The 13229-nt window shown below is 46.3% G+C and overlaps 1 protein-coding gene across 1 annotated transcript in view; it reads right to left on the minus strand.

Annotated features, from left to right (window-relative positions):
- Positions 1 to 13229, minus strand: part of NUP133 (nucleoporin 133kDa) — a 27583-nt gene that overhangs the window by 8967 nt on the left and 5387 nt on the right. The window contains exons 8-21 of the mRNA XM_006757667.2: positions 12820 to 12890; positions 12133 to 12280; positions 11209 to 11356; positions 10136 to 10293; positions 9126 to 9217; positions 8393 to 8556; positions 6980 to 7074; positions 5384 to 5608; positions 4516 to 4638; positions 3833 to 3929; positions 3110 to 3361; positions 2327 to 2460; positions 1471 to 1629; positions 770 to 905 (exon numbers count right to left, since the gene is read on the minus strand). Of these exons, the coding sequence (XP_006757730.2) occupies positions 770 to 905; positions 1471 to 1629; positions 2327 to 2460; positions 3110 to 3361; positions 3833 to 3929; positions 4516 to 4638; positions 5384 to 5608; positions 6980 to 7074; positions 8393 to 8556; positions 9126 to 9217; positions 10136 to 10293; positions 11209 to 11356; positions 12133 to 12280; positions 12820 to 12890 (2002 nt within the window). The remainder of the gene's footprint in view (positions 1 to 769; positions 906 to 1470; positions 1630 to 2326; positions 2461 to 3109; positions 3362 to 3832; positions 3930 to 4515; positions 4639 to 5383; positions 5609 to 6979; positions 7075 to 8392; positions 8557 to 9125; positions 9218 to 10135; positions 10294 to 11208; positions 11357 to 12132; positions 12281 to 12819; positions 12891 to 13229) is intronic.

Here is a 13229-nt window from a genome sequence, read left to right on the forward strand (position 1 = left end):
GTAGAGCTACGGCAGGTAAAGATAAAGGACCAGTTTAAGTAAAGATATAACACTAGAGATGTTCTTGGGGAAGGCATTGTCTCTCAAGTAAGTTATGTTATTTTTATGGTAAAGAACAGTGTCATTTAGCAAATTATACTCCATCTCTCTCACGGCAAACTGTCTTTTAAAATATGCGTATGGTCAATCAGTCATTCATTTGAGTAACCTGGTATGTATTTGTAAAATGCCAGTGAATGTACATCCTTAGGTTCAAAGTAGGTTCTAGCGATGGTTAGGAACGGGGCACGCTGCAGAGGGACAGCGAGAGGATGGCGCTACGGGCTGTTCCATCCAGGCCCGTGGACCGCTCTCCTTAGAGAAGAGCCTGAAGTATCTGATGGCTCAGATTTGTCCGGAACGGAAGAGGCCACACACAGGAACTGCGGGTCACCAGCATCTGCAGGAACAGACGGGCCGCAGGGAGGAGGGACTGGCCCGTGGCTCTCTGCTCACTGGCTTCCTGCTCCCAGGCAGCTCCCACAACCGATTCCAGGGGGAAGTCACCAGGGAACAGGAAGTGGAAAGGCGACCACTCTTCCTCTCTCTCTAAAAATCAAAATCAATAATAATAAAAAGCATCTCACACTGCAATTGGTCTCATGGCTCTGAGGGTCCTGTAAGGCAGCGTCCTGTCTTTGTTGTTGTCTTTCATGCTGCTGACTGTACTGTGAAATGCCCCAGTCGAGACGTATCTAATAGTTCCCTCCTTGTTAAAATTCTCTTTTACCTTCAATTTTCTCTTGCAGTAGATCTTCTGAAAAATCTGAAGCTAATGCAGCCAATTTACTCAAGCCAAGAAGGGTTTTCTTCTTTGCAAAGTAACGAGTTTCCATATTTGCCAAACCCAGAAGTGTTGCATGAGCCTACAAAAAAACATATGAAACTTGGTTACTAATTTAAATAGACATAAACGCTAAGTACAACTCAAACTTCCCCCCTCAAGCTACATCAATGAAAAATCAAGTCAATATTAGCAAACCTGAAAACTGATGAGGACCATATATATGGCAAAGTAACTTTACAATAAAACATCAACCACCCACACTAATTATTGGGAAAAGAAACACATAAAATGCATTTGCTCTGTAACAATTATATAGTCACTTCAACATCTTCTCCGGAATTTAAAAAATTAATTTGTGTACTGTTTTGACTCAAAATTTGAACATTTTTATTTTACATGTTAACCAAATTTTTGTGCATTATTTTACTGTAATAGTAGTCAAATCACAATGGACTATATTTTTAATTGAGATTAAGAAGTAATGGCAACACTATCATAGATCAAAAGCATTCAAATTATGTGAGAGAAAGAGAGATACACATTTTAAATGATTTGGAAGTAGGATTGTAATTACAAAAAGACTGCAATAAAACTAACTAAGTAAAGCTCCCTAAATCTGCTCCATAGAACCGAATCCTTCTCACCTTTTCTAATTCTTGGCTATTAATCTCATGCAGCCAGCTGAGGTGCTCATGCGCTTGCAGGAAGTCCGCCAACTGCCCGTGCTGGGCAACGGGCTGAGAGAGCAGCTTGCCCCTCTTCCCTTTCTCCAGGTACCAGCGGAAGAGAAAGTCTGAAAAATTCTACAAACAACAAAGCCATGGACCCAGTACTGTTTAGTAACCGTTTTAAAACATATGTTTCTGATAATAAAATATTAAATCTCTCCCCAAGGTCTGAGACTCCCGAATAGAAATCTTATTTTAACTCTAATTTCCTGTATGATAGGTCCTCAAAAAGAACCTCATTGAATCACCACATCGGACAAATGAGGGCATTCAGACTCAGAAAAATCATCCTCAAACAGAATCATCTACCGGCTGCCTCCTGCACGCCCCCTACTGGCAAATCGAGCCCACAACCTGGGCCGGTGCCCTGACCTGGAATTGAACCATGACCTCCTGGTCCATAGGTTGATCCTCAATCACTGAGCCACACTGGCCGGGCAATGGGAACTTTTTCTGAAAACAGGAAGCATGATTTCCAGCAAGGTGAACAACACCTGAGGTGTGTGGGAATGTGGGCTCTCTCAAAGCATCATCCTACGCTTCCCCTATTTTCCATTCAGTTTTAAAGCTCTACCAATATTAATGCACCTAAGGAAATCTTTCAGGAATACTTCTATGTAAAGAACAGTCTACCCGTTTACAGAGAAACGTAATACATAAATTAGTATCCAAGTTAACCAGGAAAAGATGGTGTCATCTTCCAAAAGCCCAGGTGAGACAGGAAATGGTGAAACCTTAACACAGCAGCTACTGCCCAGTCCCAGCGTGTTACCTGGTCAGCAAACTGGGTCATGTAGCGCTGCAGTCTGGTCTGGTTGTCCGTCTGCTCACACATTTGCACTAAGATATCAAAGTCACAGTATTTCTCTGCTAATGAAGCAGCCCACGAGTGCTGGCCTAGCGTGACTGTGGAAGTAAGACCAGATGGAAACAAAGCTTGTTAGTGAAAACTTAAGATGTAAGAAGATGTAAGAAAATACTACTCGCACTTTTACCCGTATCCGTATTACATCCTAAAGATAATGAATGGGATAGAAACCTTTCCAAACCGACATTTGGCTTCAGAATCCATATAAAATCATTGAAGAGCCCAGCCAGGGCAGCTCAGTGGTTGAGCATCGACCTATGAACCAGGAGGTCATGGTTCAATTCCTGGCAGGGCACATGCCCGGGTGGCGGGCTCCATCCCCAACCTGGGGCGCGCAGGAGGCAGCCAATCAATGATTCTCTCTCAACACTGCTGTTTCTATCTCTCTCTCCCTTCCTCCCTGAAATCAGTAAAAATATACTTAAAAGATAAATAAATAAAATCAAATCGTTAAAGATGCCAATTCAGTCCCTGGCTTCCTCAGTGGTGCTATTCCCTTCCTTCACGCACGAGGAAAACAGCAGCTCCCCGTCCTCATGAAACAAGGCTGAGTGAGGACACAGGAGGCTGCCCCTCTCCCACGGTCGGGCTGGTGCTCTTACACTGAGTACATGGCATAGACCGGACGCCGGCATCTGCTCTGCGGATCCCAAGGCCCACAGCCCGGGGTGACGACCAGGCACTTACGCAGCGGAGACAAGAGGTCTGACCTCTTCTGCACGTATTCAGTCTCCAGGTTGTTAAATCTTTCCTGATCCCTGGATCGGTCCAGAGACTTGAGCTGACAAGTATAACCATCGAGGAAGCAGTCGATCAGTGCGACCACCTGCTCTATGAGAATGTTCCGGAGGTTGCTGTCTGCCTGCGGATAAACCCTTTTCAGGACGATCTCATGTTGGCGCATTATTGCTGTTCGCACGCCAGCAGGGCCGCTGGTTGCTGTGAAATCACACACAATAAGATGGTAAGTGAAGGCTCCACAGTGTCTCGGGGAGAGACCACCTGCCTGAACATCCTATCGCTTCCCACCGCTGGGAAAGAGCCAGACAGGAGCTCAGCACCCCTCTCGCTGTCCGGCTCAAACCCATCTTCTCTACGGAGACTTCCCCAGCATGGCCAGCCCTCCCTCCCTCCCTCCCTTCCTCCCTCCCTCCCTCCTTCCAAATTCCTTTCATGCAACTCCACGTACTTTCTTCTACTGAGTCAACACAGAATAGGTCAGTTCCTCCAGGGCCAGGCCCGCCTCTATGAGGAGTTATGTGCATTAAACCCTAGTAGATGCTACTCTGCATCTCACTTACAACCCCGCACTCGGGGAATTGCTCAGCTTCCAAAGTGAGGGCTCATTAGAACACATTCTGAGGAGCTGCTAGGAGACCCGTAACCTTGGGCGCAGTGCTCCAAGCTCACCCGTCCACGGAATGTATTCAGGCTCCTTCTCCAGGGGCTCTCTGCTGTACAGGGAGTCTCTGTTTTGCCGATAGTGACTAGCAGCCTGCAGCATGTCCTGGGGAAAAATGAAATGCGCTACCGTATGCAGAAAGCGACGAGTCCCAGTATTTCTCAAGGGAATTCGAAACATCAAAATCTCCTTATATGAAAAAATCCTCAATACAAGCCTGGAGGATAACTCTTTGGTTCTTTTTGCATTTGAAATTGAACTCCATAATCTAACTCCAATTTTTGAAAACCATGGTAACCAAAGTAAAAAAACCAAGTACATTGGCTAAAATTAAATGGAAGTTTTAATCAATAAGTAGTGAGCTTTTGAGTAGTTAAAAAACAGACTTATTTAGACAGTGACATGAATAATACATTTGCAATGATATATATATATATATATCCTTTTCCAAAGAGAGGTTTATCCCACTAAATCTGTCACAGGATTACAGAAACTTAACATGCACGTGCAAATATCAAAACAGCTGTTAACTGATTGATGAAGTGACTGATAATTTTCTAACTTTCCGGAATTAACAAATGGCAAAGCTCTTATAAATGACTGGTGATACAGAACAGGAATAGAGAAACCACTTTCTCCTCTATCCACATCTGGGCTTTGAGCTGCTGGAAACTTTGTCATATTTTCATACCTTGAGAATATTGTTCACACTGACCACCACCTCAGCCCATTCTACTGATTCCAAAGACATCTCCTTTAAGACTTGCTCCTCGTGTTCCAGCAAACACTCGCAGATCGTATCCACCTGCGACACCTGCGGGAGGAGAGACGTCAGCCACGTGTCACAATCACGGTGCTGGGCCACAATCACAGCTACCTAGAATCCACTCAACGGGCTACGCCTTCAGCTCATTAGTCAGAAAAGAACAAGTAATGGTGAAAATAAATGTGTAAATGAAGAAAAGTTCAAATCCCCTAACTCTGAAAAATTAGAGTGCCCAAATAATGAAGTCTTATAGGTAAGCGAATTCTGGACTGTTATCAGGTAGATTTTAAACTTAAATACCAAGTATAGGCAGCCCTTCATAGCTATCTGCGGGATTCAAAATATCTGGGGGAAAATGTGACATTGTCACTGACTTGCACTGTGTATTAGGCCTACCAGGGCTGCATCTGCACTGAGCATGTGCAGACTTTGTTTTTTGTCATTTGAAGTGGATTAACCGGTGCGGGGCATGCAGGAGGCAGCCAATGAATGATTCTCTGTCATCATTGATGTTTCTCTCTCTCTCTCCCTCTCCTCTCTGAAATCAATAAAAATATATTTTAAAATGTGGATTAAAACATTCAGCAAGGATCGGGAGGGCTTCTTAGTTCAGCGAGCACCGGGAAGCCATCAATCAGTGGTACTTTTTGAATAATTTACCCGGAAAGTAGGAAGTCCAACTTAAAATTTCAACGAGCTTTGTCCCCCAATCTTCCTTCCCCCCCTGCGTGGGCATCATCTGTGTGTAAGCGGCCCAGCTCGATGCAGCCACGAAGGGAAGAGCTCGTCTTACCTCCCTGAAGAAGACGTCTGCGGGGGTCAGGCTGGCCGGGATGTCACAGTCCCGCTTGTGCAAAGCGATCAGGATGGCCGTGTTCACGAGCTCAGGCAGCCGCGAGTGGTGGTTCTTGAGGACGATGGCGGCCGACAGCTTCTCTGCGTGCTCACAGAGCAGCCGCCGCGTCGCCATGGGCGCCCCTCTCACTGGGGAAGTGCGCAGGCGCCCAAACAGGCCCACCTTGCAGAGAGAGAGAGACACACACGTTCTTGGAACGCATTTACAGGATCACAAAGAATGCAGTCACATTCCCACCCAAGCACGGGGGGTGCAGAGCCACTGCCCTAGCGCTCCCCACAAAGTCCCGCCAGCTGCCTCTCCTGGCTACTTCCAACACCCATGCACACACACACGCACAGCTAGCACCTGGAAGAAATACGGACATTCCAGTTCTAAGCTTAGGGTTACTCCTGAGTTTCTGTCCACTGTTGTCTCTAGATAGCTTATTTCTCAAATGACTGCTTCTGGTTATCAAAATGATAAAGTCGTTCTTTCCTGTCTGCATCCATGAACTCCCCTGGATTCCACACTTTGTGGGCTATAAACTTAGCAGTTTCCATATTCAACAACCGATTTCCAGAACCCCAAAGCCAGTGAGTGTGTGTGCGTGTGGGGGGGCAGTGGGGGTACAAGCGGGAGGGTCTTTAATCCTTTGACCTCCAACCTCTGGTTTGCTTGGTGCCCATTTCTGGGATGTTACTAGGGTCTAGAGTTTTTCTAACTTCCTATTTGCTAAATCATTACAATAACCTGAACTACCAAAAGCCAAGAGACAGACATAAACACTAAACGTCTTCCGCATTTTAAGCGTAACCCGCATCATGAATAAACGACCTGGTTCTATACATTTTTATATGCTGTGAGCAGGGAGCTACCGCACTGAACAGCAGAGAACGTTCTGGCCCCCACAGGAAGGCCTAGCAGGCACCAGGGACTAGAATCTTTTTAACACGAAGGCTTCCTGATTTGGGAAAGAACAAGCAAAAATGAGACTAGCGTCACTCATTGGGACATAGGCGTGGGAGCCACGATGATGGCAAAACTGGGTGGTTTTGTGTAACAATTCTAACAGCAAAAAGGTTTTCTAATTTTACTTTAGGCTCCACATAAATGGCACTGTCCCTTTAAGAAGCACTGTAAATGATAATCTGATTCTCAGGGCACTTCGAAATTAAAAAGCCTCCGCTAAACATCTTATTTTTATCGCCTTATTCGTCTCCACAGTCTTTCTAATAATACATCAACTCAGGGAGATGTGAGCCTGACGTGAAAGCACAGGGGAACCTGAGTGAAAGGCAGGCTATCCTAGGAAAAGCTAGAACAACACTTCTGCGGGAACACACGATTTCTGTGCGTTAATCTTATCTTCAATGCAACTTTTATACTTGGAGTAATAGGTCTCCACACAGCCCTGGACTTAATTACTTTTAAGTTGGAAAAAAGGAAGAGAAAATGCAAAAACCAAAGGAACACCTTCCCCGCTGCCCTGGGGGAGTCGACTACGGGACGCAGAGCAGTGTCCGGGCCCTGCTCCCAGTGGCGGACGCTCACCTGGTGAATGAAGTCCATGAGGAAAGCGTGGGCCTTTATCTTGTCCTCCAGCTGGTGCAGGATGATCAGTGATGTGTTGCTAAACCCAGGAGCTTCTGTTGAAACACAGCAACAAAACTTAAAACACAGAACATACTGGCTTTATCGTAATTACTGAGATGAGAATAAAAAGTTAAGAAGAATTCATACAAAAGGAAAAGACCAACTTTTCAATGCAATTATTTATAACACTAGAGGCCCGGTACATGAATTTGTATATGGGTGGGGTCCACCCAACCGGCCCCGCCCCCATTTGGGGGTGTGTGTGTTGGAGGCAGGGTGGGGTGAGGAGAGGGACCTCGGGCAGTTGGCCGGCCAGCCACACCCCCTGGTTGAACTCCAGGTCAAGGGGCCAATTTGCATATTTGCTTTTTATTATATAAGATTAGCCAAGAGTTTGGAAAACTTAGGGAGCAATTTTGGAGTTTGCTACCACTCATACTGTATTTATTTATTTATTTTTTAATGTATTTTATTGATTTTTCAGAGAGGAAGGGAGAGAGACAGAGAGTCAGAAACATCGATGAGAGAGAAACATCGATCAGCTGCCTCCTGCACATCTTCCACTGGGGATGTGCCCGCAACCCAGGTACATGCCCTTGACTGGAATCGAACCTGGAACCCCTCAGTCCGCAGGCCGACGCTCTATCCACTGAGCCAAACCGGCCTCGGCATGTATTTAAAACATAGAAGATGTTAGTACTAGTTTAACCATTTGCTTTGTAACAGTCTAAGCTGGCCAGCTCAGAAGAAACAGCGAAGGAAAGAAGGTGAACACTTAAGTTTTCTTCCTAAGTCTCTGGAGGCCTGGCAAGCTTGCTAAGTAGGAACTTAGGAGAGAAAGGGGTGTCTGAGACAGTCCCCAGGTCCTGGGAGCCCTAAGTGCCCAGGGCTGTGGTGGAGGTGTCAGAGGGACAGCCCCGCGGCAGGCAGACACGTGGTGTGCACACTCCACATGCCGGGATTTGCTCACTGCAGCGCTTAGGGAAATGTACAGCTTCTACAGCCAAGCACAGCGATTACGCCCAAATTATCACTTACTCTGGATGCTAGTAAGTGCCATCTGCTGCCTATGACACCAGTTTCCTTTCGGAAATAAAATGTCGAACAGATAAGTAGGGCTCATCAACAGTCTTCGGCTAAACAAACAGATCTGCCCCATCGTCCCCTCAGTTTCTATTCTATCACGTAGATCTGTTTGGAGCCCTTCTCACAATCGACTACAAGGAAAGTCACCACCTTATAAAAAATATGAGTTAATATGAAACTGTTTCATTAACTTAAACTATACGCTTTGAGAGACACTTAAACAACAGAGCCAGGATGTTCTTCCCAGAACAGACCATCCCACACGCTCACCCAGGAAGTGCTCACCCTCAGGGACGGACTCGGCCCAGCGCGGGTCCGAGGCGGGGTAGTCGTCCACCAGGTCCATGCTGATCTGGGCCACAGCTCTGTCCAGTTCGCTGTCGGAGTCCAGATCCGCGTGGGAGGCAAACAGCTCATCGACCATCACCTGAGCGTGACCCAAATCTTTTCTGAAATGGCATCGCGAAGCCAAAGCATGAGAGGAGGCAGAGCATGCTCAATGCCCACCGCGAGAAAGTTCATTGTGACGTTAAAGTCCCATATTCTAGCCCAAAGGCAATGACTTAGAATGACGTGCAGTTAAATGCATTCAGGAATTCAGCAAGTATACGCTGAATGCTGAGAATACGCCAGGCACTGGAGAGAGAGTGACAGGACGTTAAAGAACAGCCCACGACTTGTCATGAGGAATCAGCCGATTAAACAGAAAGCTACGCATACACGACGACTGGGGAAGAGCAGAGGGGACCAACACCATCGGAGGGGCAGGGCAAACCTGCTTTTCAGGAAGTGGAGAGGGTGCTACATCATCTCCCCCCACCTACCCCCCTCACCCCGCGTAGCTAGGACCCTCCTGTGATGACCAAGTTCAGAATAACAGTTGTGAAAGTGTCAAGTTCAAAAAGCATTTTCTCCTTAACGGCTCATTCTCCCAACCCGCTTGGTCATCAAATACGGAGCACGTCAGTAACTGTGTCCTCAGACTTAAAATAAGCCATAATTTAAAAGCCGGTTATACCTGCAGTACTGCAGGAAAGCGGCTTTTAGCAACCTGGTTTTATCCTCCTGGGCTATGGTCTCGTTCTTTGCAGAGGTCTCAAAAGCCATACTCTGTAAAATAACAAACGATGGTTTAGAAGTGAAGGTATCAGAATATTCTTTTTTTAAGAAAAATATTTTTATTGACATCCGAGAGGAAGAGAGAGATAGAAACATTAATGATGAGAGAAAATAGCTGATGGGGTGCCTCCTGCACGCCCCACCCTGGGAAATCGAGCCTGCAACCTGGGCATGTGCCCAGACCGGGAATCGAACCGTCACCTCCTGGTTCATAGGTCAACGCTCAACCACCGAGCCGCGCCGACCCGGCAGAATATTCCTAGTTACTGGACTAAAAACTGGGCCCACCCATGACAGCAATAACACAGGTACACCATACTCTCTATACCAGTGGTTGGCAAACCGAAGCTCGCGAGCCACATGCGGCTTTTTGGCCCCTTGAGTGTGGCTCTTCCACAAAATACCACGTGCGGGTGCGCACGTACAGTGCGATTGAAACTTCGTGGCCCATGCGCAGAAGTCGGTATTTTGTGGAAGAGCCACACTCAAGGGGCCAAAGAGCTGCATGTGGCTCGCGAGCTGCAGTTTGCCGAGCTGCAGTTTGCCTACCACTGCTCTATACCAATGATTTCTATAATAATAAAAGCATAATATGCTAATTAGATCAGACAGCTAAACAACCTTCCAGAAGACTTTCTGGATGAAGCCGTGGCTGCGATGGCCGAGCCCCTTGCACGAATTTCGTGCTTCGGGCCTCTAGTCTTCTATAATAGGAAGTCAACAGATGTCTAAAATTGGTGAATTAGGAGAGAGCAATACATGGTTATTACTTAGAGACATAGAAAAAAATACCAGAAGAAAGAGCAAAAAGTACTTAAAAGTGGCTGCTCTGGCAAAGAGGACCAAGGGGACGAGAGAGATAAAAGAAACAGCCAGATCAAAATGTAAAAGCAATATAGAACCTCATACCTCATTGCTGGGCCCAGCGACTGAAGATGCTAACGATTCTTCAAGGTCCTCTGCTAATACGGACACGTTTTCCCTGGAAGTAACAGACACCAAGCCACTGTTTCTAGAAAAAAGGATCGGGACACCACCACAGGAACCGGCTCCTAAAATACTGTCCCCTGGAAGACAGCAAACACACCATCAGTCACACGAACAGACGCTTCCTAACATCTCCCCCGCGGCAGAAAATCAGCTGACGCACGAGGGCTTGTCCTCGGCCTTTACAATATCCCTCCTGCTGTGAACGCAGTTCTTTAGCCCGGGTCCAAGGTCAAGAACCTGTGGCTGCCTGAAGTAGCAGCCTGTGCCCGCAGCTCCGGGACAATCGACACTGGCCTCCCAAGACAACAGCAGGTCGAGGGAGCAAAACAATCAAATGACTCGTCCTGCAAAATTAAAAGTATCAGCTTTTGTATCTGATGAGCCCTTTTGTTCTCTTCCTCCGTGACTCACTGAGGAAGCGAGTTGGGGGAGGTCTAAGCTTGCTCAGGGCCTTCCTTAATGCCATCTTACCCACCCAGTCAAGTCTCGTGCTGGGGCCAGAACATCGAGGTTTCATCCGTTGCCTCACTGGGATTCCGCCCTCTGCCCAACCCCTTTAGATAAATATCCTGATTTAACCATCTGCTTGGCTTTCTTTCACCCCCAGATGGCTAATTCCCCCCTCCCCCTCCCCTCCTCCGCCATGAGTCTTCTCATCCAGGGGTCTGGATACACTTACTTAAAGAACAACTCAGAATGAGTCGCTCTCACTAACTAGGGATAAGCAATTGCCTCTGAGCTTCAGTTCTTTCCTTCTTGGCCTCTTCTGGAGAAAACATTCCTATTATTTTGTCCATAAACACGACAGCCTGGGATTTCTACCCCCGTTCGGTTTTTCAGTAGGGCTGTGACTTCAGCTACCATAGGTGTGTGGTACTGAAGGTCTCAGCAACCCTGGAGGTACCGAGCTTGAAGAAACACTTATGGAAGAAGAATAAAGATACAGGAATGACTAACGGGTTCCCTGATCTCGCTTCCTAATTGCTCTGTACCTTGGGTATTGAAGACGATCTTCTCCTGGGGAGGAGAGAACTTGCCGGTGCCGGTGGAGCACACAAAGACGGCGTTCTCACTGTACAGGTAGGTGGTCTGGTTGGAGAAGTCAGGGACCATCAACCGACACATGGCCGACTCTTCAGACTGAAAATTAAATTCAAAATTCCATTTCCTGAGAACTGACACACGAAAGCTTGTCTGTGTGATTTCACAATTCCCACTTTGGTACAACATATTATGGCTTATTGAAATAAAAGAACAAATTAGATTTCCTTACAGTATTCAGTTTAACAAGTCATATTAAGAAAAAGGATTTAGCAGAATTAGTACTATACGAGGTTAAATGAAATGAACTTACAGTTGTTAAGGCTTTCCCTCATGAACACCATAGTTATTAAATAATATGTCCAATTGCTATTAAGAAGCTTAACATTGGAGATCTCTTCACCCTTTTAATAATTGACGTGAGCTTTAAGTGCATAATGCCTACAAATATAATCCTACTTGGAGCGGAAGGGAGTTTTTCTGTAATGTACAGGGCTCAAAACCAAACCCAATGTCCACCCAGTTTCTTCCTTATTGTTCACTTGGTGGTTCACCATCAATATTTTCTTTCTACTCAACAATACAGACATGAGGGTCTCTTCACAGAGCTAGGTGAGCAGCAGCAAAATGCTTGCTGTCAGCTGCTTCGACTCCATTTCTCTTTAGCTGAGGCTGAGCGCAGGAACAAGTCTGAGATGGCAAGTAAAATGCAGTATCTAAAACGGAGCTATTTTAAAATACATCCCCCCCAAATAAATAAAATATACCCAAGCCCTGCAGATGAATCTCTCAAGAATTTGACCCCTAAATGGTTAGGGGAAAGAAAACTCAGCATGCGGTCGTCACTCTGGGATTTAACTTAGATAAGATCTTACCTGAAAAGGCGGGTTATACTGAGTGACCTCTACTGTGACTGCATCTGACATCTGGTAGCCATTGTCCTCCACTGTCACGAGGGAGTAATAGACGAGACAGGGGCTGTCTGCGGGGTGCCACGCGGCTGCCAGCACCAGGAGCCCGTCACTGTCAGGGCAAAAGGGAAAGCGACAGACTCTTTGGCAAACAGCCTGGCAGCTCCTCACGTGGTTAAACATGCACTTCCCATGTGGCCTCGCAAGCCCACTCCCAGATATGCACCCAGGAGCACACGCCGGTGGCTCACACGGAAACCTGTGTGTAAACGTTCACTTGACATCTTCATTTTAAAAATCTTCATGTTTAAAAAAAACATGGGACTATTTTAGGTGGTAAAGATGATAGAAAAATAATCACAATTAAAATATATATATATATATTGATTGATTTCAGAGAGGAAAGGAGGGGAGAGATAGAAACGTCAATGATGAGAGAGAATCATTGATCGGCTGCCTCCTGCACGCCCCCCACCGGGGATCGAGCCCGCAACCCAGGCATGTGCCCTGACTGGAATCGAACCCAGGACCCCTCAGTCAGCAGGCAAGATTAGCATTAGAGACCTAGCAAGACTGCCATTATTTTATCACACACATCAACTTCCTCCCCAGACAACTATCTAGATTCTTTATGACAGAGTAACTGCTTACCAGTTTTGCTTCAAATCCAAATACCGAACGTTGACCCCCTCTTTAATAGCTTCGTAGTTGCTTTCGGATCCCTAGGTGAAGACATCAACAAGGTAAGCTCCGTGCATACGGGAATCATCGGTCACTTCTGCATCCCCAGCACCGGCTCACGTGCCTCGGCCACAGCGGCTCAGTGACTGAGTGATGCAGCGTTTTAAACATTATTAAGTCAATCAGGGAGTTACAGTATTTCTAGAACAGTGGTTCTCAACCTTCTGGCCCTTTAAATACAGCTCCTCATGTGGTGACCCAACCATAAAATTATTTTCGTTGCTACTTCATCACTGCAATGTTGTTACTGTTATGAATTGTCATGTAAATATCTGATATGCAGGATGGTCTTAGGCGACCCCTGTGAAAGGGTCGTTTGA

Source organism: Myotis davidii, unplaced genomic scaffold, assembly GCF_000327345.1.
Source record: "Myotis davidii unplaced genomic scaffold, ASM32734v1 scaffold875, whole genome shotgun sequence".
Lineage (NCBI taxonomy): Eukaryota > Metazoa > Chordata > Mammalia > Chiroptera > Vespertilionidae > Myotis > Myotis davidii.